Here is a 26,947-nt window from a genome sequence, read left to right on the forward strand (position 1 = left end):
ACTGAAGGGAGTAAACGCACGCTTGTGATTTTAAGGACAGGTATTTTGTTAAATCAACTATTTAAAGTGTCATCAGGAGTGTTCCTAAGAAACAGCGTTGGTTTGTCCTCCTGAGATGGACTCAAAGCCAGATAATTTACTTTCTTTTTTGGTAGTTACTATACGAATTTGTCTTGGCTTGTTTCTACAAGCCAAGACAAATCCGTAATCCTTTCTCAAGTAAGGTTCAGTGCAGTTACTGTTCACTGCAACTAAGTTAACGAACAATAAATTAAAATGGAAATCATAGTTTAGACCACACAATAAACATTTATATTTCTGAAAATAATTTAAGTTGACCAAATAAAACATGCATAGCCTATACTAAATAGTTTGAACCCATATAGTTTGAGTTTGCATGTTCTCTCTGTCTGTGTAGCTTTACCACGCCCACTAAAAACCTATACAATAGGCTCCTCCCTCTAGGCCAAAGATCTGGATCCATTAAAGTGCTGAGAGCTCCATCACTGATGAATGATTCTGATTCTGACCATGTTTCCTTCTGTCCTGGGGTAGAGTCTTGTATGAGTGGAAGGAGCGACTAAAGCCCGGCTGTGCCCTGGTCCAGACCACTCCCGGCGGTCGAGTTGCCAGCATCAGCGGAAACACGCCACAAAGAATCTACATCTCCTATAGACGAGCGGCGCCGGGGCAACAGCACGGCCTGGCACTGACCGACATCTGCATCATCCAGCCCAGCAAAGGAGAGAGCGTCCCACACACCTACTGCAGGGTGGAGCGCAACCTTAACTCCACCATGGTACCAGGATGGGACCAAGACTGGACCAAGACTGGACCAAGACTGGACCAAGACTGGACCAGGATAAAACGGGACTAAAACAGTACTAAAACAGTACTAAAACAGGACTAAAACAGACTTGCATGATTAGATCGAATATCTTCTCATGTTTGTTTCAGTGGGGAACGCCAGTTTTTCTGTGCTACAAGAAATCGGTGGCTAAAACCAACACCATGGCGTACAAAGCAGGTGAGTCTGAGTCCCAGCCTGTGGAGTCTGCATGTTCTGCCTGTGTCTATGTGGAGTGTGTGTGTTTTGCAAGAGAACATTAAATATCAGCAAAAATCTTCAAGAAAAAAAAAGCGACAAAAAACACCAGAATGCAGAGATGTACTTTTCCCGTTTTTACCCAGAATGCAGAGATGTACTTTTCCCGTTTTTAACCAGAATGCAAAGATTTACTTTTCCCGTTTTTAATTTCAGGATTTTATCAGGCTTTTTTATGCCTGAACAAACTAGAGTTTGTTTGATAATTAGATTTCTTTGTGAATTAATGAAATATACAAACAGTGTCTGTGTTTGTGTCTTTGGTGTCACTCAGAGGTATGAACTTCTCAAAATGGAACCTGAAACCAAAATGTTTGTCAACCCCTGAAGCATCCATAGTTGGCTCTGTCCTCATGTCTCTCCCCTCTCTCCGTCTGTTCCAGGTCTGTTCAGTCGTTACCCTGAGCAGGACCACGCCTGCTTCCCTCTCCCCGAGTCAGTCCCTCTCTTCTGTTTGCCGATGGGGGCCTCTCTGGAGCTGTGGCCCCCCGACACTCACCCGTCCCTCCCTGTGTTCTCTACCTTTGTCCTGACGACCGCCTCGGGGGAGAAGGTACACACACTCAAAAATGTGAAATGACACGGCTCTTTAAAGTGTAACTAAGCGCTAGCTTTTAGCTCATGTGTGTCCTGTTTAGGTTTATGGAGCGGCGATGCAGTTCTACGAATCGTTCCCTCTGGAGTGTCTGAGTGAGCAGCAGCGCCTGAAACTCGGCCTCGACACAAAGACCTTCAGCACCCAGCGGTGTTCTGACGGCGGCAATAACGAAGACCAATCACAGTGCGTCGTCCACACCACAAAGAGCATCTGTCTGCTCTCCCATTGGCCGTTCTTCGACGCCTTCAGGAAGTTCCTCACCTTCCTCTATCGTTACTCCATCTCCGGCCCCCACGCCCTGCCCATTGAGAAGTGAGGACGGGACCCGGACTGGGGCGGGACCGGAGCAAGACTGGACCAGGACTGGTGCGGGACAACAGTGGGACTGAAGTGGGACTGAAGTGGGACTGATGTGGGACTGGAGCGGGACTGAAGTGGGACTGATGTGGGACTGGAGCGGGACTGAAGTGGGACTGATGTGGGACTGGAGTGGGACTGGAGCGGGACTGAACCAGGACAGGACAAAAACTGGAACTAAACTTGGACTAGACAAGGATTAAACTAGAATGGGTCCAAACTAAGTGACATCAGGACTAGAGTGGGTTAAAAACCGGGACTAAAGAAAGGCCAAAGCAGGACTGAACCAAGACTAAACTCCACACCGGTGCCACATATTTGTAATAAATGACAGTTGGTTTTGTTTTTTTCAGACACATTTCTCATTTCATGCACAAAGTTCCGTTCCCGTCGCCTCAGAGGCCCAGGATCATGGTCCAGGTGAGAATCTCGTCCTGGTTCCTCTGTTTGACTAAAGTACAGGTTAAACTTGTGCCTTTGGATTAAACTGACATTTGTCCACAGCTTTCTCCTCACGACAGTCTGATTCTGAGCCAGCCTGTGTCGTCGCCGCTGCCTCTGAGGTATAGGACTTTCTGAATCTGAATTAGTTTATTGTCTTTGTTGCCTTGACAATTCACAAACTAGGAAACTGCAAGGTGCAACATAAAACAGAATATGTACAACAACAGGATTGGCAGGATTGGCCAAGCAAAACCAAGAACAGGAGGTATTTACATGAGTATTAAAGTGACAGGTGTTATTAAGGTTCTCTGAAGTATTCTAGTGCCAGAGGGAAAAACTGTTCTTGTGGCTGGAGGTTCTGGTCCGGATAGATCGTAGCCTCCTTCCTTAGGGGACTCAAATAGTCCGTGTCCACGGTGAGAAGTGTCAGCAGTGATCCGACCTGCTTGTCCCCGAGTCCTGGAGACATACGGGTCTGCAGCCGATCACCTTCACAGTAGAGGCACAATGCACTGTAGTTTCTGTTTGTCCCTGACAAAAGGCTTTACTGAGAGTTGTGTAATAGTGATCCAGCGTGTTCTGCTTTCTGCTCGAGACTTTTATAAACTGTCGGTACTTTGGTAGTTCATGGCTCAGATTTCCCTTGTTAAAATCCCCCAGGAACACAGACTCCGGGAAGGTCCGCTTCACAATCAGAATCTGGTCCGTGAGCGCGCGCTGTGCCTCCTGCACTTTTGCGCTCGGTGGAATGTAAACAGCGGCCAGAATGAAAGAGGAGAGTAAAATGGTTTTCTGTCACCTCAGGCCTAAAGTAAATGGAGTAGAGTTTCTATGGACTGATGAAAATATACTCTGCATTCTGCCTCTTAATATGTAGAAATAACAGTGCTCACTTGTGAACACACTGATCCTCTGGCCTTAAAGGCAGGTTTATTCTCACTTGTTTCTTCTGTTTGTTTCTTTTGCTGTTAATAAAAGCTCATGAAAAAGGTATTTTCTTTCATTGCGATCTTTAACTTTTTTATGTTATTGTAAACTCTTCCCATTGAATTGTGGTGTACCTCAGGGTTCCATCTTAGATCCATTTATCTTTTGTATTCATTTGTTGCCATTAGGATCGCTCTTTAAAAAATACAGTATCTTGTTCCATTGCTTTGCTGATGATGTGTGCATTTACGTTCCCCTGCTGTCAAATACCTCATTGTTTTGAGCTCTGGTTCACAGCTTCAGTAACATTAAAGACTCAATCTTCTACATTTAAATGAGAAGAAAAGTGAAATAGTTGTTTTTGTTGATTCAGATGTGTTGGTGGATAGTGCTGTTGTTCCTCTGTCTTCTTTTAACCTCCCATTTGTGAGAACTCTTGGTGTGCTGATGGATACATCTCACTCATTTATTACATCACGCCTAGATTACTGCAGCTCTCTTTATATTGGTCTCCATCTGACTGGCATCACTGCACTGGCTTCCAGTTCCCCACAGTGTAAAATGTTGCTCTTGGTTTTTAAGTCTCTAAATGGTCTGGCTCTGTTATTTGCGTGAATTATTGTCCCACCATGTTCCTGTCCGTACAATGCAGTCCCCCTCTCAGCTCCTCCTCTCAGCTCCTCCTCTCAGCAGGGGTTTGTGCTGAGGTCGAAGCTAAAAAGCAGAGGGGCCGGAGCGTTCTCTGCGTCGGGGCCCTGGCTCTGGAACAGCCTCTGCATGTTAGATCTGCTGAGACACTAGAGCAATTAAAATCTTTGTTAAAAACATATATTTTCTCTCTAACCTTTTAACACAAACTAAGCTGAGGCATTATTATTATCTTGATGTGTATTTTAATTGATTGTATAAATGTATTATTGCAGTTTTGTGTACAGCACTTTGGGCTTTTAAAGTTGTCAGTGTGATTTATAAATAAACGCTGACATTGTCTTCAGTGGTGGCAGTGTGTCGGCTCTGCTCCTGAACCTGGCTCCAGAGAACGCCGTGACTCTGCTGGTTTTGGCCCTGACCGAGCACAAGATCCTGATCCACTCCCTCAGACCCTCCGTCCTCACCAGCGTCACGGAGGCTCTGGTCTCCGTAAGTAATAGTAATCAAACTTGATCACAGGTTACGCCAACGTAGGGCTGCAACAAGTTATGTATTTCGATCCATACAAACTACACAGACACTAAAACACTTAGTAACAAAATCGGTGGTAAAATGTCAAAAAAAAAGAATAAACAACCTGTGACTTTCAACAGTAACGCTCTTTATTTGTTAATATTCTCTCTCCTAGAAGCTTCCAGTCGCAATATTTAAGCATTTATTTGATTAAAATATATTTAAACATCTCAGTGTTCAATAGAAATAATGGTTTGACTCGTTGAACACTAAAGTAACGGTTAGCTGCAGCTTTGCTTTTCCGTTAGGTTTCCGATGGGTTACTTTAACACTCTTTAAACGTGTCGCAGCTGATCTTCCCATTTCACTGGGCGTGTCCGTACGTGCCGCTGTGTCCTTTGGCCCTGGCCGACGTCTTGAGCGCCCCCTGTCCGTTCATCGTGGGAGTGGACTCGCGCTACTTTGACGCGCACCTGCCCCCGCCTGACGTGACCTGCGTGGACCTGGACACCAGCGCCATCTACCAGTGAGCCAAAGAAACACACTTTGACTTTCACTGGAACTACATAGACCATGATCCTTCGCTACACTTCAGTACAGACAATGTGAAGAAATAATTGTGTTTCAAGCACATTTACGTCGATAAATAAATGTGGTTTTATTTATTTTATTTTTTATTTATGCTGCTAAAATGTGACAAAATCAGACCTTTTACTTGTATACATTATTGGTTTGTTATGTGGCCAATAATGTGTGTGCAACAATCTAGTTCCTTAAAGTTGGCAGTGGGGATTGTCTTGCTTTCTGTTTTTGTTACAGAATTATGTTCAAGACTCTCCACCATGGTAAATTTTTCAATCAAATCCATGTGTAAACCTAAATTGAACATTTTTAGACGCACACACGCACGCAATACTCTAATCATTTTTTTTTAAATCAGGATTTAAATGCTCAACATCAAAAAGAAGAACACATGAAGCCTGAATCTGAGTTATCACGTATAAAGATGTGCCACATCAATTATTAATGCACCGGGCAGGTCTTTTTTGTTGTCAACTACGAGAATATGCGTTGTTCATTTCCTTGCATGTTTTCCTGAGGTCCACATCAGACAAATCACTATCAGATATTTTCTAAACATGTTCAGACCTAGTAATGTCCACAGATGCATGGAAATGACAGTAAATGCTTCACTCTGTCCACAGTAAACTAACAATCCGTTCAGCCTTCTCCTAAAATGTTGTGTCCGCAGCTGTGAGGAGAAGAAGGCGATTTCATGGAAGATCCTCCCAAAGAAAGCCTGTAAAAACCTGCTGAACAGGCTCCAATCTCTGCACCAACAGCTCCTGGATGGTTTGTGTCTAAACAAATATCTCTTGTTCTGTTTGTGGTGGTGTTGACATGAATCTGAAACTTCAACTCACCGATTTAGAAATGAAAATACTTGTATTTTTGTATTTTTCAACAACAACAAAATTGTCGCTGTCCCCACCGCTGATCTGGTTTGAGCACAAGCTTTAACTAAGTTTATGTAAATTTGTAAATATTAATACTGCAAGTTTGACAAAAGGGTAATAACGTTCCTGACCGTCCCTCAGCTCTCTGTTGATGCTGGAGACTCTCTCTTATTGAATGAGCATGATGAGTTACTTCATATGGTGCACATGCAGCAGAGCATCTCTACAGATCGCTCAGCCTCAGTAGTTTCTTTAATAAAGTGTTTTCTTGTGATCTAGATGAAGGTCATTCTAGATTTCTGGTGCTTCAAGGATTCTTTGGTTCTTACAGAGTAGGGCTGCAGCTATGAATAATGTTCAACATTCCGTAAACCATTTTCAAAAGCATGAAATAAACATTATAGCTCATAGTAAATTAAACAGATCATCAAAGCAATAAAAAAAAAAAAAAAAATCAGCCCTACTTAAAGACAACATTCAAAAGAATCAATAAAGTAAAACGTGTCTTGGAGTGTTTAAACCATAAATGTAAAAACACGAGGTTTGTCCCATTTTTACACTACACAGTGACTGTTTGAATGAAATTTATACTTCTGGTCTTGCCGATCAGATAATGATTCATGTATTTGTGCTCTGAGCCTGTACTAACTGTAGTAATAAATGCAGTAATAAATGCAGTAATAAATGCAGTAATAAATGCAGTAATAAATGCAGCAATAAATGCAGCAATAAATGCAGCAATAAATTCAGCAATAACTGCAGCAATAACTGTAACTGCAGTAAAAACAATATTGCTGCTTTTTTTTGTGTGCTCCCGACCTGCTCCCACCGTGTCCCCACAGGCCACCCTCTGCCTGGCGACGGCCTTCTGGAGCTGACCCTCAGTGACTCGTGGGAGCTGAGCAGTGGGCGGAGCAGGGCGTCGCTTGAGCTTGAAATTCAGGAGGCGTTTCTCTGGTTCATGGCGGCCGTTCTGAAAGGATACCGCTCGTTCCTCCGGCCCATCACTCAGGCGCCGTCCGAGAAGGCCACAGACGCCACCTCGCTCTTCAATCTGCATGGTACGACTCTCCTGCAAAAACAAATGTCTGCCTGAAGGAGTTTTCATCGATTTATCTGATTGACCTAGTTTTTTGTTTTACTTATTTCAAACTGTGTCCGAATAACTGAAAGAAAATGGCTCTGACATAATTTTGCCTCTAGTCAATGAACAGATTATAGTATATTTAGTCATTATAAACACTGCACAAATGTCATTGACCAGGGAATAGTCCAAAGCACGTGTGCCAGCTCTCGGGCTGTAGGCTTCTGGCTGTGCCCCTTGTTTTCAGATTGAAAAAGAACTAATCCAAAAATCTCGTGATTGTAGAACATGTTTGTAGCCACCGCAAAGATTAATCGAATAATCGTGACTAATCGACAACAATTAACAATAAAGATATGAAATAAAAATGTCAAAACATAATATGCAATTTTAGATTTTAATAAATAATACTCTTTATCTGTAAATATTCTCTTATCGAGAAGCCTTCAGTTGCCAATTTTCAATGTTTATTTGGTTAAAAACGTATTTAAAAGGCTTATTGTACATAGAAATAATTGTTTTACTGTCGAACACTAAAACAACTAACTAAATAACTGCAGCTCTAATGAGCAGCTTTTACATAGAATAAGATTGAAACATAGGTACATTAGTTCAGGCCTGGTTCCGGTGTTGGTTCCGGTGTCGGTTCCGGTGTCGGTTCCAATGGTGGTTCTGCAGACAGATGCGTCAGTGTTGTTGGTTCCGGTGTTGGTTCCAATGGTGGTTCTGCAGTCAGATGCGTCAGTGTTGTTGGTTCCGGTGTTGGTTCCAATGGTGGTTTTGCAGTCTGATACATCTGTGATGTCCAGGTTTCCACCGGAGTCGTGATCGCGCTCATCAGAGGTTCTACTCTCTGCTGACACGCACTCAGATGTTCAGCCGCTTCATCGAGGAGTGTTCGTTTGTCAGCGACAAGGACGCAGGGTTGGCCTTCTTCGACGACTGTGTGGAGAAGGTACGGCACAGTTTAGCCCTGATTTAGTCCTGTTTTAGTGGTTGAGTCCTGGTTTAGTCACGGTTTACTCCCCGTTTTGATCTGGTTTAGTCCCTGTTTAGCCCCGGTTTAGTCCTGATTTTGTCCCTGTTTCATACTGGTTTAGCCACAGTTTAACCACGGTTTAGTCCTGGTTTAGTCCAAGTTTGGTACTGGTATAGCCCTGGTTTAGTTTTGCTTTAGTCTGGGTTCAGACATATTTTTGGTTGGGTCCAGTCCGGGTCCAGTCCGGGTCCAGTCCTGGTCCAGTCCTGGTCAAGTCCTGGTCAAGTCCTGGTCAAGTCCTGGTCAAGTCTTGGTCAAGTCCTGGTCAAGTCCTGGTCAATTCCGGTCTCTGTTTCAGGTTGATGGAGCAGAGGATTCTCGGTTGATTGAAGAAGAATGTCAGAGCAGTGAACACACGGTCTTCATTTACCCTCCAGAGCTGAGCCCGGTTCAGGGTCCGAGTCCGAGCGAGGACGAGCCACTGCTGCCCTACAGGTACACAATCGGTAACCCTCTGGTGTGGAGGAGGAGACACAAGTGGCCAGTGGAAGAGCGTATTTGTTAACTCTCTGCCCCAAGAGCTTTTCTGTTCGCACTTTTGCGAAAAAACAGCACTCATACTCCCACCTTCTGCAGTCTAACTTAGAGAAACACTCACCTTCTGCAATCTGAGAAGGCACCATTTCTCTGAGCTTTGTTTCTGCCATCACTATTGTGATGTGACTTTGAGCGTTCAGTTAAATGCTTTATTGGTTTACGCCTCACTGCAAGAAGGTCCCACGGAACACATGTACAACAGGCTCCTCCTCTGGGGCTCCGCTCCACCTAGAAATAGACTGCCCTGGTTAAAAAAGGGCAATAAATAAAAGTGTATTGAATCTTGTGTTTTCTTTAGATATGACGGATTTCCAGTGCTGACTCCAGAGCTCTTTGACTCTGTGGATGGACCCACCTCTCGCTCTCGACCAACCACACGCCAGAGCTGCCCCTCAAGCCCTGCCTCTCTGTTCAAGCGCACCAAACAGGTAATACCAGGTTGTGACCTGGTTCAGACTTGGTGCGGATCTGGTTCAGACCTGGTGCAGACCGGTTTCAGACCCGTTTCAGACCTATTTCGGACCTGGTGCAGACCCTGTTCAGACCTGGTTCGGACCTGGTTCGGACCTGGTTCGGACCTGGTTCGGACCTGGTTCGCACCTGATTCGGACCTGATTCGGACCTGGTTCGCACCTGATTCAGACCTGATTCGGACCTGGTTCGGACCTGGTTCGGACCTGGTTCAGACCTATGGATGGACCCACCTCTCGCTCTCGACCAACCACACGCCAGAGCTGCCCCGCAAGCCCCGCCTCTCTGTTCAAGCGCACCAAACAGGCAATACCTGGTTTGGACCTGGTTCAGACTTGGTGCGGACCTGGTTCAGACCTGGTGCGGACCTGTTTCGGACCTGTTTCGGACCTGGATCGGACCTGGATCGGACCTGGATCGGACCTGGATCGGACCTGGTTCGGACCTGGTTTGGACCTGGTTCGGACCTGGTTCAGACCTAATCTTTAACCCGGTCTCGTGTTGTTCCAGGAGCTGAAGTCCTGTCAGAGGCTGGCCCAGCAGGACTCTGTGGTCCCTGAGCTCTGGTCCAAGTGCCTGGTGCGTCTTTGTTACGGTCTGTGGTTCACCTGTTTACCGGCGTACACCAAAACCTGCCAATCCAAAGTCCGAGCGCTCCGAACGGCCTACGACCTGCTCCGGACCATGACCAACAAGAACCTGCAGCCTCCTGATGAGGCAAGTCCTAGTTTTTGCCCGGGTGTGGTCCCATTTATGCCCTGGCTCGAACCTTGCTCTGATCAGACCTGGCTCGGACCTGGCTCGGACCTGGCTCGGACCTGACTCGGACCTGACTCGGACCTGACTCGGACCTGGCTCTCTTTCAGGTGTGTTACCGGGTCCTGATGCAGCTCTGTGGCCAGTTTGGTCAGCCTGTTCTCGCCGTCAGAGTTCTGTTTGAGATGAAGAAGGCCGGAGTCCAGCCCAACGCCATCACCTACGGCTACTACAACAAGGTACTTTTGCTGCAAATACTACTACAACTAGGTACTTTTGCTTCAAATACTACTACAACAAGGAACTTTTACTTCAAATACTATTACAACTACCCGGTAGGTACTATTACAACTACCCGGTAGGTACTTTTACCCATGGGGCAGTGTTGTAATCTGTACCCATAATGCCTTGTGCCTCCTGTACACGCCCATGGGACAGTGCTGTGATCTATTCCCATAATGCCTAGTACACACCCAAGTGCTGGGATCTGGGGCTGCTGCAGTTGGTCAGGTTATTTGCCCAAAGCTGACATCGTGAATATACTGAATGACCAGGTCATTCCATCAGTGGTTGTTCCTTCCTCGATGACACGGACAGATTCCAGGAGGACACTGTCAGGATTCATTAGGCTCAAATTATGGAAGAGGTTCAGGAGCATCATTTTCACTTGTGGATTGAACACTAGAGTCCAGACCTTCAGCTCAGTGAGAGTCTTTGGTAGAAGGCTTTGTGCATTGATCACTCTTTTTCATTATCAATATGAGGTAGTGTTGTAAGTAGTAATATGTAGTAGTTAGTAGTGGTATTATGATCTCTTGTAGGCGGTGTTGGAGAGCACGTGGCCGTCCTCTTCTCGAGGCGGATACTTCCTGTGGATGAAGCTCCGGAACGTTTTGCTCGGAGTAGCTCAGTTCAAACGCGCACTGAAGGATCAAACTCTCAACCTCAGCCCCACCTCAGGTAACACACAGAATACTACAACTACACAACAACTACCTCTGCCATTGGTCTTTCATTCCACTTCTATTTCTGTTACTATAATCACTAGTGCCGTTCAAGTTTAGCTTCTACAGATCCAGATACTGACGATGAAGTACTGCAGTGTACAGATACTGACGATGAAGTACTGCAGTGTACAGATACTGACGATGAAGTACTGCTGTGTACAGATACTGACAATGAAGTACTGCAGTGTACAGATACTGAAGATGAAGTACTGCAGTTTACAGATACTGATGATGAAGTACTGCAGTGTACAGATACTGACAAAGTACTGCAGTGTACAGATACTGACGATGAAGTACTGCAGTGTAATGTGTGTTTTCAGATGGCAGCAGTGACACAGAGAGCCACAGCAGTTTGGACAGTTCACCTGGTATCAGAGGCGATACCGCAGACGACAAGTCCAGCACAGGTACCAGACCGAGTCCAGCCCAGGTACCAGACAGAGTCCAGCCCGAGTCCGGCCCAGGTACCAGACAGAGTCCGGCTCAGGTACCAGACAGAGTCCGGCTCAGGTACCAGACAGAGTCCGGCCCAGGTACCAGACAGAGTCCGGCTCAGGTACCAGACAGAGTCCGGCCCAGGTACCAGACAGAGTCCGGCCCAGGTACCAGACAGAGTCCGGCCTCCAGCCCAGGTACCAATCTGGGGTAGAAATACGTTTTTTTTTGTAGTTCATTGCGATGGCTGAATGAAGTTGGCCGTTCAGAAGATTTTGGATCACTCCAAAATGGTGCCATCGTTAAATGTCTAGATTAAACTACACAAGAGGTGAAGGAGGAGGTGTTTGTTACAGAGAATGGACGGATTCACCATTGTCTCGTCTCAACCCATCATCAAATCCTCTTCCTCCTCACAGTGTCTTCTGTGTTTAACTCACATTCTGCCCCCTCCTTGTGTCCTTCCTCCTCATTGTACTTTTTGCCCCCATCTCCTTGTCTCCTCCTTGTCTTCTTCCTTCATGTCACCTCCTCATCTCTTCCTCGCCTCTTCATCTCCTTGTCTTCCCATCTCCTTGTCTCCTCCTAATCTCCATTTCTTCTTATCTCCTCCTTATCTCCTTTTCTTCTCATCTCCTCATCTCTTACTCATCTTGTTTTCTCTTCATCTCCTTGTCATCTCCGCCTCACCTCCTCATCTCCTTTTCTCTTTGCCTCTTCCTCATCAGTGCGTCTGGATTTCACCTGTTCTTCTGAGCTTCACTCTCTCTCAGGTAAATCTCTCCATCTCTGTCCTCATTTACAACAGATTTCTTTAAGGTCCAGAACAGGGGTACTCACACTGTTTCAGCATGCGAGCTACTTATAAAATGACAAAGTCAAAATGATCTACCTACTACAAAAATGTAAAACATATATTTATTTATAAATATATTGAGAATTCTTTTTACAATGTATGTTGATGTACCTTGCTTATACGCATGAGCCCGTATTGCACAACACAATTAACTATGGAGATTTTTTTGTCATTACCTGACTTTACTCTGATGAATCAGAATGAATGAATGGAATCAGCCAGGGATGCATAGTCGGCATAGTAGCTGCTGACAGCCAGCCTCAAGCACATTTCCAAATGATCATCAGTCATGGTGGAACGGTACTTTGACTTAATGATCTTCATGCGTGAAAAGGCTTATTCACATAAATAAGTGAAGCGGAGAAATATGGTCAAGGAGGTAGCACATTTCCTCATGTTGGGGTACTTTTCCTCTGTGAGTAAGTTCAAGAATTCTCCATGAGCTGTGGACTTCAGCTGAATGTCGGCATTTAGTGTCATAATCTCATCTTCCACTTCAGAAGAGTTCAGGTGAAACAGTGTTGTAATTTTTTATGCGAGTGACTCAACCTCGCGAGTGAAGGAAACTCACTGGTTAGCTTAGCGCAATTGTTTGCGCATACGCAGCAACCTGTCAAAAAGCAAGGGTCAAAAAAAGTCTGATGTAATTTGACTGGCTGCCCTTTATATCAGTCAAGTGACGGGATGGATGATAGGCTGACGTCTATTTTTTAATGTCATGCAATCTACCCGCAGTACCTTTGAGATCGACTGGTAGTTCGCGATCGACTTATTGCGCACCCTGGTCTAGAACATTTTATCTTTCATCTTTCCATCGCTGAAACACGCCTTAGTTACAGATATTAATGGTAAACTGACTAAAACTCCAGGCCTGTTTTATTTTAAATGAAACAACTAGGGATGGACTGGATTGTTTTTAGCCGATACCCGATATTTGGCTTGCTGCTGTGGCAGATTACAGATATTTGCCGATACGATATTGATACGATTTCATCCATATCTTAAGTTAAAATAAAGATTACAGGTCACAATATGCTAATGTATTGCCCATCCCTAGAAACAGTTTAAATGTTTTTAAGGTCCTTTTATTAAGAGGCCGTTATAAATGTGTTTCAGGAGACCAGTCGGACCTGGGCTACAACTCTCTATCCAAAGAAGAGGTCCGAAGAGGAGCCGACTGCAGTTCATGTGAGTCCAGTTAAAGTCCTGGTTTAGTCCTGGTTTAGTCCTGGTTTAGTCCTGGTTTAGACCTTGTTTAGACCTGGTTTAGTCTAGAGACATTGAAATTTAATAACGATTTTATATTCCTTACAGTCTCCGCGTAATACGCCCTCAAAAAAGGCTTAATTTCCTGTTTTTTCAAGGACAAGTGACGCCAAATGGAATTGATCTACGGAGCTCATATTTCACTCACTAATGCGTTTGGTCTGATTGGAAATAATTAATACCCATGTAACAAATTTACTCTATAGCGCCGCCTACCCATTGTGTGAAAAACTCTACATTGTCTGATTTGTTTGAAACTCATGGGTTATATTCTCCTCAAGACGCCATGAAAAAAAGTGCATTACAGATATTGGGTATTTTTCACCATTGGCCAGCAGGGGCGCAATTAATGCCTTCACTTCCTCTTCCTCTTTTTTATTTTGAAGGGAAATTTCCTCTCGTGCCGCAGTCTTAGCATTATTATTAGCATTAGCGGCGAGTCTGTTACTAGGTGACGGAAGTACAGGGAGGAAGGGAATAAAGTCTTTAGACTTAGACTTCTGCCACAACTCGGGTATTTTTGACCCACTGAACGTCAATGAAAAGTCCCGGGTCACCGAGGCTCTCTCTCCCTTTCTCCCTGCTCAGGTGCGTTCAGCACGATCTTGCAATTTGTCAGGACAAACTACTATTTGAATCACAAACTACGCAATCAACGGTGAATTACTGAGCGTTGTTTTGTATGCCGCAAAACGCAGCAGAAAACATGGACGAGGGGGAAGGCGGTTGCACGGGAAGACGGTCGCACAGGAAGGTGGTCTCGCAGGTGGCGGGATCATCGCCGCTACCGTGGCTTTAATTTGAGTTTAGTTCTGGTTTAAACCTGGTTTAGTCCTGGTTTGGTTCTGGTTTAGTCCTGCTTTAATCCTGGATTAGTTCTGATTTAGTTCTGGTTTAGTTCAGGTATAGTCTTGGTTAGAGATGCACCGATTCCAAAATTCTTGGCCGATACCGATTTCCGTTTTTTAAGGAGGTTGGACCTGCCAAAACCAATTTTTCCGATACAGATTTTCTATCTAGCCACTGATTTTCCCACAAACTACCCAGTATTATATATGAAAAAGGTGCATGTATTCAGGACACACGTTTTAGAATATAAAATGTAATTTATTTTGTGGAAAAATAGAAAAATAAATAACTATATATAAAAATAATATATATATACATAACTATATACTAACTAATATATGGCCTTGAGAAGAGTGGGGGACACAGAAGAAAAAGGAGTCCATTTCTCCTGCAGAAGATTCATCTCATCTTCATGCTCCAATGGTTCCAGATTGAAATCAAATGAACTATTTTCATATAGTAATTTATACATTTGTAATTTTACACAGTCTTTTGAATGAGCTGGAACCCTCTGCAGGAGAGGAAGCAGATGGAACAGGAGGAGGGTCAGTCCCAGATTACTGCCAGCACCTCCCTCTCAAAGCTGGAGGACTCTGGCTCCAGGTCCTCTTCCTCGTGGGCCTACAAAAAAAAACACATTGCAATTTAGATGGCACAGGCTAAAAAACAAATTGTAATCCAACCAAATGCTTTTACACACCTGTGGGTGCAGCAGAAGGGCCAGCATCCCCTGAAGGAGCAGGAGCAGGAGCAGGAGCAACAGGAGCAACAGGGGCAGGGGCAGGAGCAACAGGGGCAGGGGCAGGAGCAACAGGGGCAGGGGCAGGAGCAACAGGAGCAGGGGCAACAGGAGCAGGGGCAACAGAGCTGAAGGCAAATCCAGATCTTCAAAAAGAACATTGTACAGCAGTTATATTTTAGCCCAGTACATTTACTGCAATATTATTCAAACTTTTACTATTATAATACAGTATATTAAATGAGGCACATATATGTTGCCAATATCATTTTCCAGTTTCATCAGCTCTTTGATAACTTCACACACTCACTAGAAGCACAAACAGCTGTGCACTATAGGTTCTAGAGTACAGATGATTGTGTAAACATTTCTTTTGAGGCTGTGGGACAATTAAATAGTCCTGACATTAGATTGTAGTCACTCATTTCGCTGTTCGAGTCAGTAATTTAAGTTTTGTATCTACGTAATGTATGTCTCAAATGCATCAAAGTATTTTTAAAGTCTCATTTCAGGTGGATGAGATCTCTTGTTAGCATTAGCTCGTAGCCTAGCTCTGCTAGTTGAGCAGAACAACAACTAACTCTTCCGACAGCCCTGCTGCTGCTTCTTCTGGCTCCTTCATGTGTCCTTACTCTTCTGCAGATAACTGAATAAACACATGAACTCGTCAAACACAAACCAGCGCAAATTATTTTGACCGCATCAACTATCAACACGTAGATTGTAATCGTCTCAAAGTTGTAATAACTTACCCCACAGTCCAGTCTCCTCTGATCCTCCTCCAGGCTCGCTCCTTCCACCAAAGTTGAACAAATCTGAACTTTTCTGCCAATTTTAACGCCTTGAAGCTTTTACGCCTGTCAAGTGTCTAGAGCGGAAAACACCAAAACGCACCTTCCGCGCTCCACGGCGAAAAAGCAGGAATCGCGCCGCGGGAAATGCAGGAGGTGTTCGACGCGCGTTTACATAGACTTTGAATGTAAACTGGACACTTTGGCCGCCGCGCTCTGAAAGAGTCTTGTAGTTTTTAGCTGATTTGCTCTGGGCGCGTTGCGCTGCTACGCACCGTGCATGTGCGCATGCGGGTCAGTTTGGATCGGCCGAAAACCGGCAATTACGACATGGACCGGCTGGTCACCGATTCTGGTCGATTCAGCATAAAACCGGCTTTTTAAATCGGCGGCCGATTGATCGGTGCATCTCTAGTCTTGGTATAGTCCACATTTTCCAAATGTTGGGGCTTGTTAACAAAACTTGCGTTTCTCTGGTATGAGATGTCTTATTTTCCTGCGAAATGATGAGCTGAACGCAACGATGTACAATATATAGTTATATTTTACAAAGAAAGGTTTTGTAAAAAAACATTACTTTGACATAGACTGTTAAAATTTGACAACAACATTCTTCTTACTGTTCGGATCGAAAAAGCCAAGGATGGCATACCTCTATCTGTATGCAAGTTACCGTGGCAACCTGACAAATATTGTCATTGATTTACATGCATTTTGGTTTTAAAACATTTCGAAAGAGATTAAAAAAAAATACTTTGATTGAATTAAATTTGACAGACATACGAGAAACATGAACGATAAAAGTCTACAGAAATGGATGAGGTTTCTGAGCGTCTGGCGATGAGAGCTGTAGGCTCTTGGACCTCAATATCATCAGGAGATAAATTTTAATATTAATTAAAAGAGGGCGAACACTCTTCAGACTTACTGTTGGAGGAATAAAATGAACTATTTATTGGAGTAAATGTCTGTATTGGTAATGTTAAGAAAAATTAAAAGCCATTTCACAAAAAATTGTAATGTATCAATATTTGGGGGGAAAAATCTTAATTTATTTTTTGTCATATTGCCCTTAAATAACAACGTATTAACCTTTAATAACTGTAATAAATGTATTAACTGTTTTCAGTGTCGGAGTCGGAGAGTCAGGAGCAAATCAACTCAGAAACATGCCATTTCAGAAAGAGAGGAATTGTCCGCAACAGTGCCTCTTTTCTGCAGCCTCCTGCTACTACCCCTGTCAGCGTAGGTAAGTTATCACCTGGACCTGTGTGTGAGGACATTAAGCTTTGTTTTCACTGGTTCTGTTTGGATAGTTCGGTCCTAAAGCGTCGCTCACGGCACTCGCTTTGTCAAGACTCAAAATAGGATATTTCTAGGTCATAATGCATCAAACGTTCTCCAAAACCAATGCATTACATAAAGAGAGGTTTGAACGTGGTGTAGAGGCTTTGCTTTATATAAATCTTAAAAAGTATATTTAGGTTGGCTTTAGAGTGTATTTCTACTTAGTGAGTAAGCTTGGAGCACATGATACTCGTTCTACCATTAAAAGAACTGTGCTGAAGTGGTCCTCAGGTAAGGTCTGGGACCAGGTCCAGTTCAAACATGTCTTCAGCTCTAGAACATGTGTGTTTCAGATCACATGGCTGGACTCTGTTTCAGTACGTCTTTGGATGATTTCTGTGAAGTGGCACAGGAACAGGTTTGTACATGATAATATCAGCCTAGAATACAGTTTAAATGTTTGTATTTGAGTGGTTTTGATGTTTTTTTTGACTGGCTTTGTGCGCCCGAATGATCCCAGGAGCTATGTTGTCTTGGGCTTTAAGCCTCTGGTAGGGTCTCCCAAGGCAAACAGGTCCTAGGTGACAGGTCAGACCAAGAGTGGTTCAGAAATCCCTTATGAATAGAGAAAAATCAAGGCCAGTTACGTCGCCCGGATTGGCGTCACATGGGCCCAATCCTGGAGCCAGGCCTGGGGTGGGTGCTCGACGGCGAGCGTCTGGAACAGCCCGAACGAGTGACGGGGGCCGGAGACTCCGTTGTTCTACTGGGGGATTTCAACGCCAACGTGAGAAACGTCAGGGACACCCCGAGCGGTGTTCAGTTATTGGACTTCTCTGCTAGCCACGGATTGTCTATAACAAACACCATGTTCAAGCACAAGGATGTCCATCAGTGCACGTGGCACCAGGACACCCTAGGCCAGAGATCAATGATTGACTTTGTTGTTGTGTCATCTGACATCCGGCCATGTGTCTTGGACACTCGGGTGAAGAGAGGGGCAGAGCTGTCAACCGATCACCACCTGGTGGTAAGTTGGATCTGCTGGCGGAGGAAGAAGCCGGACAGACTTGGCAGCCCCAAGTGCATTGTGAGGGTCTGTTGGGAACGTTTTGCGGAGCCCTCTGTCAGCAGGGTCTTCAACTCACACCTCCCTTCTCCCAGATCCTGGGTTAGGCTGTGGACATTGAGTCCGGGTGGATCATGTTCTTGACAATCCTGAGCTGTGGTTGCAAGGTCTCAGGTGCCCTGCAGTCGTAGAGGCATAAGGAGTTTGGGGAGGAGTTTAGGGAGGCCATGGAGGAGGACTATCAGTCGGCCCCCAAGAAATTCTGGCAAACCGTCCACCTCAGTAGGAGGAAGCAGGGCTTCATCAACACCATTCCTACTACAGATGGATCACACTCCTCAGCCTCCCCAGTAAGGTCTATTCCAGGGTACTGGAGAGGAGAATCCAACCGATAGTCGAACCTCGGATTCAGGAGGAGCAGAGTAGTTTTCGTCTTGGTCGTTGAACATTGGATCCGTTCCGGTCCCTGTATGATCGGAGTAGGAGCTGTGTTTGCATTGCAGACAGTAAGTCAGACCTGTTCCCAGTGTATGTTGGACTCCGCCAGGGCTGTCCTTTGTCATTAGTTCTGTTCATTGTTTTTATGGACAGAATTTGAAGGCACAGTTAGGGGTCGGCGGGTGTCCAGTTTGGGGACCACGGGATCTAATCTCTGCTGTTTGCAGGCAATGTTGTCCTGATGGCTCCATCAAACCCAGACCTGCAACATTTAGTGGGACAGCAGCAGAGTGTGAAGCAGCTTGGATGAGAATCAGCACCTCCAAATCTGAGGCCATGGTTCTCAACCGGAAAAAGGTGGCTTGCCCTCTCTGGATGGGTGGGAAGTCCTTGCCCCAAGTGGAGGAGTTCAAGTATCTCGGGGTCTTGTTCATGAGTGAGGGAAGGATGGAACGTGAGATTGACTGACGAATAGGTGCAGTGGTGCAGCGATGCGGTCGCTGCATCGGAGTGTTGTGGGGAAAAAGGAACGGAGTTGAAAGACAAAGCTCTCGATTTACCAGCCAATCTACGTTCCTACCCTCACCTATGGTCATGATCTTTGAGTAATGACCGAAGGACAAGATCGCGGGTACAAGCGGTCTCCCTTAGAGATAGGGTGAGGAGCTCAGTCACACGGGAGAAGCTCGGAGTAGAGCTGCTGCTCCTCCACGTTGAGATGAGCCAGCTTAGGTGGCTCAGGCATCTGTTCTGGATGCCTCCTAGGCGCCTCCCTGGGAGGTATTTTGGGCATATCCCACCGGGAAGAGGCAAGACCCAGGACACGCTGGAAGGACTATGTCTCTTGGCTGGCCTGGAAACGCCTCGGGATCCCCCCGGTGGATTTGGAGGAAGTGTCTGGGGAGGGGAAGTCTAGAAGTCCCTGCTTAGACTGCGACCCGGCCCCGGATAAGCGGAAGAAGATGGATGGATGGAAATAAAACAGATTTTGAATAATTCTAGATTAAATGCCTTGACTCAAATTTGTATTTAAAATGTCTCAACTAACTAAGCTGATGTAAATTGTTAATTAAGATGACTTAATATAGTGCCTTAATATAGTAAATAAATGTTACTACGACACTTAAAAATATATCTACTGTTATTTAAATGTGAAATATGCATCGAAAGAGTCCCTTGATGTGGACCTTCAGCGTGGACCAACAAGCAATTATGTCTTTCCCTGTTGAAGTGTGGAAGCGACTGGTGCGTGCGCAGGGACAGGACAAACAGCAGCTCCATCAGATCCACAGTCCTGGGTCTGGGTCTGAATCGAGCAGAGACCGACCCACGCAAGATCCGATCTAACATGGCCGCTGACGCCAGGATCCTCCGACTCGGGAAATGTGAGAAAAATTGGTATTTTTGTTCTTTTCTTTGCAGTCTGTGTTGTATTTAGCTCCATCCACACAGTTTACAGCTAGCTTTTGTTTATTTCCCTATGGTAATACCCTCTGCTGCCAATAAATGAAGCGCTAACACAAACCCTGATGAGGGAAAGCCTGACAGAGAGAAAGTCATGTGTGGTTTTCAGAACAACCATTATTTTAAGTTCTAAAACACAAGACGCCAAAGCAAAGGAACAAGAGACATCTTAGAGAAGAAGAAGACAAATAATAATTACATACCGGTAAGTCCCGTCAGAAATGCTCTGAACGAGTCTGTGATGATTTATGGATCTTAAAAACAGCACAGGTAAACTTTGGACTAAATGGGACTTGACAATTGGACTAATTTTATTTGTCATTATTTGTCATTATTTTGTTATTAAGATTTATTATGATGATGAAACAAACAAAGTGAAAGATAAACACTGCAGGAACAGAGTTAGAACAAAGCTAAAGGCTCAAAAAAGTATTTTGAGGATGAAGTTGTGAATCTTCAGTTATTTCTCTTGCAGCGCATGCACCTCGTCATGCCGAGATCAACAAGGAAGAGTCCAGCGACGAAGACCGTATCGACGAAGACCGCATTGACGAAGACCACAACAACTCAGAGGCGATCTTTGACTTGGAGGACATTGATCTGGAGTCGAGACCTCGTAACAAAGCAGTCGGACGGAGCGTGAGTTACAGTGGCGTTACAGTTAAACGGATGGACATCGAAATGGGAAACGACCCGCTCTCGCTCCTCACCAAAACCACAGACTCGCAGCAGATGAGCAGAGACGAAGACGAGAAATTGAGGGGCGACCGCAGACTCGCTCAAGAGATAGAGATGTACATGGAACATGTGGGCAGCCCCCGCAGGTCAGGAGCGGAAGTACACACACAACGACATACACAACCGCTCTGGGAACGATGGCGCAGCGGTCGGGGAACAATGGCGCTGTTGGAGCTGTGTTTGAGGTAAATATCTGAATCCTCCTTTCTCTCCTCAGGTCTCCGCTCAGAGTCCCTCGCTCGCTGACCTTTCATCCTGCCTCTGGCCCCGCCCCTCGTCTGTCGCCGCGGCATCATAGCCAGAGCCCTGCCCCCAGCAGCAGCCCGTCCCGCAGCAGCAGCCTGGTGTCCCCCCTAAGCTCCTCCTCGTCGTCCTCCTTTGCTCTGGACTCTCTGCTCACGCCGAAACTGGACATGTTCCGCAGCAGCGTTGTGTCTGCGTCCAGAGAGGTGGTGGACAAGGCCAGCCGCTGGTACCTGCGTTTGTCAGCCCCAGGGTCCGGCCAGGTACGACCACAACACTGCAAAAACTACAACAATAACGCCACATCTACAGCAACTGCAACAAGATAATGTGCAATGGCTGAAACCATTGCGAGTGTCTGCATTCTTGCGTAAAAGTACTACATGTGTGTAGTAAAGACTTTATTCTTGTTAGGTTCGAGCCATGTAATGGAATGTTCATTCCATGGAATGCTCGAGTCTATTGTTCTTCCCCTGGTTTCTTATTCCTTTTATTCCTATTCTTCATGTTCATACTCGGGCATTTTTGACCCCCTGAACATCGATGAAAGTCACACATGGGGACATAGACGCGATCGACTCGGCCCAAACTCGAATAAAATGGAGCTTGCCGTGTGGATCCACACGGCCCGGTGCCGCGCCCCCAGGGAAAAAACAATATGTAAAATGTACAAATGTCAAAAGCAACAGCAGCAATAAGACGGTGAAAGCGATCGTAAAGAGGTATAACTTTTTGAAATCGGTGAAAGTGTTAAGGAGTTGAAACGCGTCAAATATCCTACAATCTTAAAATACAAGAACATAGTGTCTGCTTTATGACATAAGCAGACACTCAATAATACGACAACACAACAACAGCACTGCAAAAACTACAGCAACAACAACAACAACGTCACTACAAAAACGTCAGCAACAACAACACTACAAAATTGACAGCAACAATACACCCCAACTACAAAAAAAACTACAATATCCGCAACAACAATAATAACAACAACAACAACAATAACACAACAACAACAATGCTACAAAAACAACAACAACACCACAACTTCAGGAACTACACAAAAATAACAAGTTAGTTGGACAATATTTACTAATTCAAAGGCATGTTTATTGTGATTTTTGTCGTGACGACACTATATGATCCAAATTGCACTCACAACACCACCACGGCACAACAAATGACTATTTACACACAAAGTGCAAAACCGTGTAAAAAGGCATCGAAATCCTCTGATCACTTATAAATCTCCAGCTAACTCCCGCCATACCTTTCTGCCGTTCATAAATTAAATACTTCTAATATAAATTAAATAGTTTTACACATTTTGGTCAACTAAAACACAATTGACTGACTAATCAATTAATTACTTACTCTAATACTGCTAATATTGTGTTAAGTAATAATCTCTGCATCTTCAGTTTGAAGCTCTGAACACCTAAATGTCATTGAGTTCTTTTTCCATCTCTCTCCTTCAGGATGAGGACTACCCTGGACTTGACCCAGACTGTTCTGATCCAGACCAGGGCAGGTTTTCTGGGCTGAAAAACGGTCCCACTCTGAGCTCTCCGGATCCTGGTCTGAGTCCTGGTCCAAACCCGTTTCCGAGGAGAAGTCCCGTTTGTAGTCAAACCATAAAATCTGCTCCTCCCAACTCAGGTCAGTGACATCACCAGCCAAACAAAAGAAGAGAACAACAACGACAACATTTATATGAATAACAATATTAATATTAATAATATCATTATTATAATTACCGCCAACAATTCTAATACGAATTAATAAATAATCATGAATTAAGTAATTAAATAATAATGTTTAATATTACAATAGTAATATCCTGCAATATTGTTATTGTCAACAATATCACTTTTGTTATGTCCGAATACATTTAACTCTGAAATTCTTTAAAAAGTTAAATTCCGTACCAATACTGGTCTGGGATTATCCCAGGACAAAGTTTGGGCGGAACCAGGTCTTAACCAGGTCTTGCTCGAGAGAAACATGCACTTATTGCCATTTTCCATTAGCAAATTTTGTATATATGAATGAATTATTTCATGAGAGTTTCCTTGCTGTTCCAGGATATTTGCGCTCTTCTCCCGGTTTCCCCGAGCGATCCGAGGCGTGTTCTTCTCAGTACACCAGCAACACCAGCATCTTCAGCCAGTTCGCCATCGAGGTCAGAGTTTATTTGATCAGTGTCCACTTCAAACACTCACTTGAATGAATGTTTTCAACTCCATACATTTGAATTAATGTGACTATTTTGTCCTTTCAAATACAAATAAAATGGCTTTCAATATAAACTTCCTGAGCATAAACAAAACTTTTAATCAAAATAATTAAATTTCTTCCTCCAAAGTCTAAACTTGGATAGGACCTCTTGACTCTTTGACCTGGTCAGATCTCTGAGGCAAGGCAGGACTGACCTTGTCAGGATGTGGATGGGAGACACAGAGGTGTGACCAGAGCATAATGTGACCATCTCTCTTCTATCAGTTTGCCTCAGGGCGGCTGTGGCGACAATAGAGGTTGATGGACCACGAGCATTGCTCATCGTGTTCCAGATCTCCCCTGCCTACCTCGAAAAGGTTAGGCCGGGCCCTGCAGAGAACACACCCAGAGCTTCAGGCGCTTGGGATTAGGGTGCAGCATCTGACCCCCCAGTTGAGAGAAGAGATCCCGCCTGGGGGAGAGAAGTCTGCTGCAGAGCCTGCGCAGCAGAGGACACCATGTCCTCCCCGGCCAAAACGGGGCCACTAGGAGGAGATTGCGGCCGTCCTGAAGGACCCTGAAAAGCGTCTGATAAATCAGGGGAAATGGGGGAAATGTATGTGTGTTGCGTCTTGACCCAGGGGGCTGGCACCGTCCGCTAGCGAAAACCACAGAGGGCACTGTGTTGCGTTGTGGGAGGCAAAAATATCCACCCCTAAATGATTATACAACGACCTTGTGCATGGAATGCAGCAGCCACAGTCTCCCAAAATGGCGGTGAAAATAGCCAAGGAAGTGAGCAAAGATATCACGAGAGCTTTGAAACCCGAACATGTCTGCCCAGCCATCACACATGCTTATCTCCACTCAAGATTGTTCCTTCTTACGCTCCGTCAAAGTCCGTAGACAATGCAGCATTTTGGTCAAGGTCCCATGTCAAGGCTGTGTTATTAGGGATTACTGTACAATATTCAATACTCCCCTGCGTTCAACTAACAGCATGTCCACTGTCACACTGTTAGGCCATCATGGGGGTGGTAGCCAGCAGCTCGTGTGCTGCTGCAAACCCGTCATGAGTTTCGTTTGCCAATACCTGTGAGTTATTAATGAATTACTAGAATTGTTAAAGTACGAAAAAGTATTACAATGTAGTATTACAAAGTAGCACTGCAACATAGTACTACAACAAGTACTACAACATAGTAATAAAAATACTGAATCCTAGTCCTAGGATCCTAAGGACAAAAATGTACTACAGCATAGTACTACTAGAAAAACAAGTAAACACTGCAAAAAAGTACCGAAACACTTTTAGAAATACTGTTTAACTGTAAAGAGAACAGACATAATCAAAACCTCTAAAAAAGTAAAAACATTGGAAATACAAACCACAAGCTCACAAGTACAGTGCTTTTATTGTGAAAATTCCTCCAAACAAGATTTACAGCGCTTTTATTGTGAAAATACCCAAAATTGTTTTACAGTGCTTTAATTGTAAAAATCCCCACTGTTGAGTTTCTGTGCTTTTATTTTGAAAATCCCAAAAACTAGATTTACAACGCTTTCATTGTGAAAATCCACAAAATGTTGATTTACAGTGCTTTTATTGTGAAAATACCGAAAACAGTTTTACAAAGCTTTAATTGTAAAAATCTCAACTGTTGTTTTTCTAAGCACATTTTGTTTCTTACAAAATAAAAGCAGCTTTAGAGTGCTTTATTTTGAAGGTAGTACTCGATGCAGTTCTTTATTACTGCAATAGCCGACAGTAGCAATGTGAATCACTGGAACCCAAAAACCTAGATTTACAGTGCTTTTATTGTGTAAAACCCAAATTCATTGTTTAACAATGCTTTTATTTTGAAGGTAGTACTTGGTGTACTTCTACTGAGACCAGGGTCTCTGGTCTAGACTACTTTTTGGACTTGGTACTAGGATTACTAGAATTCTGAAGGTAAAAAAATATACTACTACATAGTACTAGTACTACAATGTAGTACTACAACGTTTTACTACAACTTACAATATAGTACTGAATACACTGTAAGTACTAGAATTACTAAAATTCTAAAATTACAAAAATAAATCTACAAAACAAACCTGAGAAAGAAAACCTAAAAAAAAAACACCACCCGGAAACTCACAATTATTAAGTACAAAAAAGTATTCCAACGTAGTACTGCAACATAGTACTACAATATCTGAAATACTGCTTGTACTACAAAATACTGCTTAGGCTAAACGTACTAGAACTACTGGAACTCTAAAAGTACGGAAAAATATCTACAAAACAACTAACCTGAAAGAAAAGCTGAAAAAGCCCTGGAAACTTACAATTACTAGAATTCAAAAAGTACTACAAAGTACTAAAATATACAAAAGTACAAAGCCAGCCCATAGGCTTTATGACCTCACAAAGCCCGCCCAGAGCCTTTATGACATCTCAAAGCCAGAGAGTACCAAGAGCAGATCCACAGAAACAAAGACCTGCATCAACTTTCATGGATCAAGTTTAATTCTCAGGGAGACCGTTGTGGACGGTGGCCTTCTCCTGTACATGAAGAGGTGAAGGTGGAGCAGATGCACCATATCATGCAGACTCAGCAAATGCATGTGCAGATGTTGAAGGAGAAAAATGCTCGAAACGTTGGGCTTCGAAACACCACGGAGAAGGTTCAAAGCCACGAGACACTTTTGACCAAAGCAACCGCCGTTCTTCAGGAAGTGCAGCTGGAGAAGCAGGACTTAAAGAAAGAGCTGAACAAGAAGGACAAGAACAAGCTGAACTTGCTTTGGCAAGGAACTCCAAGAGAAACAGGATGAGGAGAAATATATCTTCCCTAAACATTTACAAGAGGGACAACAAAGGATTGATGAATACATTGGAGAGCTTTTAAAGATCAATCAAGATTTCGAGAAATATATCAACAAAAAAGTGGCAGACCTCCACTTAAAAGAGGAGGATGTGAAGAACATGGAAGATCTGGTAGACAATCACTGTGTAGTCAACCAATGCGAACACGAGCCTTTGACTGAAGAGTTGGATTTGGCCGTCCGAACCGCTGAAGAGCAGATTGCTTGGATGAAAGAAGCAAGATCATATAAATGTTAGAAGAAGAGGGAAGGACTCTAGAACTTTGTCTTAAAAACATCAAGAAGGTGTCTCAAAGCAGAAGAAAAAAAGAGCAGGAGACTCCTTTGGAATACAATGACAGGACAATGGAAACGTACGAGAAGGAGAACATGGCCCTGAACATTCGGCTTCACGAGGCCCTTGAGAAAGCTGCAGGGAGGGAAATACTTCTGACCTCCACCACCACCAAGCTACGAAATGCAGAGGAAGAAAAACAGGCCCTCCAGAAAGAGCTCTCCGCCCTTGAAGACTCCCTCAGCGTTCAGAAGCAGATGGTTTCAGAGGCACAGAATAACGCTCAGGAACTGGAGAAGAAGCTGAAAGCCGAGCAAGCCGAAGTCCAAAAGCTGATGGAGAAAAGGAGAAAAAGAGCAAGAAGAAGAGGTGGTGGTGGAGGTGGTGTGGTGGAGGTAGCCGTCTTCAAGTTATTGTGCGTTTGTTTCATTTGTTTTTTAATCAATTTAATAAAAACT

At 44.2% G+C, this 26,947-nt stretch overlaps 1 protein-coding gene across 3 annotated transcripts in view; it reads left to right on the forward strand.

Annotated features, from left to right (window-relative positions):
* Positions 1-26,947, forward strand: part of LOC140380655 (C-myc promoter-binding protein-like) — a 75,699-nt gene that overhangs the window by 7,349 nt on the left and 41,403 nt on the right. For 2 of the 3 annotated variants that reach the window (XM_072464536.1, XM_072464537.1), the window contains exons 4-29: positions 556-799; positions 958-1,027; positions 1,489-1,658; positions 1,744-2,015; positions 2,414-2,480; positions 2,565-2,623; positions 4,427-4,571; positions 4,946-5,121; positions 5,848-5,948; positions 6,895-7,113; positions 7,946-8,091; positions 8,474-8,610; positions 9,011-9,140; positions 9,694-9,900; positions 10,050-10,178; positions 10,761-10,899; positions 11,267-11,353; positions 12,110-12,154; positions 13,354-13,425; positions 17,012-17,131; positions 17,523-17,587; positions 19,908-20,061; positions 20,616-20,964; positions 21,096-21,384; positions 22,603-22,783; positions 23,209-23,306. In XM_072464536.1, the coding sequence (XP_072320637.1) occupies positions 556-799; positions 958-1,027; positions 1,489-1,658; positions 1,744-2,015; positions 2,414-2,480; positions 2,565-2,623; positions 4,427-4,571; positions 4,946-5,121; positions 5,848-5,948; positions 6,895-7,113; positions 7,946-8,091; positions 8,474-8,610; positions 9,011-9,140; positions 9,694-9,900; positions 10,050-10,178; positions 10,761-10,899; positions 11,267-11,353; positions 12,110-12,154; positions 13,354-13,425; positions 17,012-17,131; positions 17,523-17,587; positions 19,908-20,061; positions 20,616-20,964; positions 21,096-21,384; positions 22,603-22,783; positions 23,209-23,306 (3,871 nt within the window). The remainder of the gene's footprint in view (positions 1-555; positions 800-957; positions 1,028-1,488; positions 1,659-1,743; positions 2,016-2,413; positions 2,481-2,564; positions 2,624-4,426; positions 4,572-4,945; positions 5,122-5,847; positions 5,949-6,894; positions 7,114-7,945; positions 8,092-8,473; positions 8,611-9,010; positions 9,141-9,693; positions 9,901-10,049; positions 10,179-10,760; positions 10,900-11,266; positions 11,354-12,109; positions 12,155-13,353; positions 13,426-17,011; positions 17,132-17,522; positions 17,588-19,907; positions 20,062-20,615; positions 20,965-21,095; positions 21,385-22,602; positions 22,784-23,208; positions 23,307-26,947) is intronic. The other variant, XM_072464538.1, reaches the window with a different exon arrangement.

This window comes from Eucyclogobius newberryi, unplaced genomic scaffold, assembly GCF_026437365.1.
Source record: "Eucyclogobius newberryi isolate DKJ021-1_F unplaced genomic scaffold, fEucNew1.0.hap1 SCAF_5, whole genome shotgun sequence".
Classification (NCBI taxonomy): domain Eukaryota; kingdom Metazoa; phylum Chordata; class Actinopteri; order Gobiiformes; family Gobiidae; genus Eucyclogobius; species Eucyclogobius newberryi.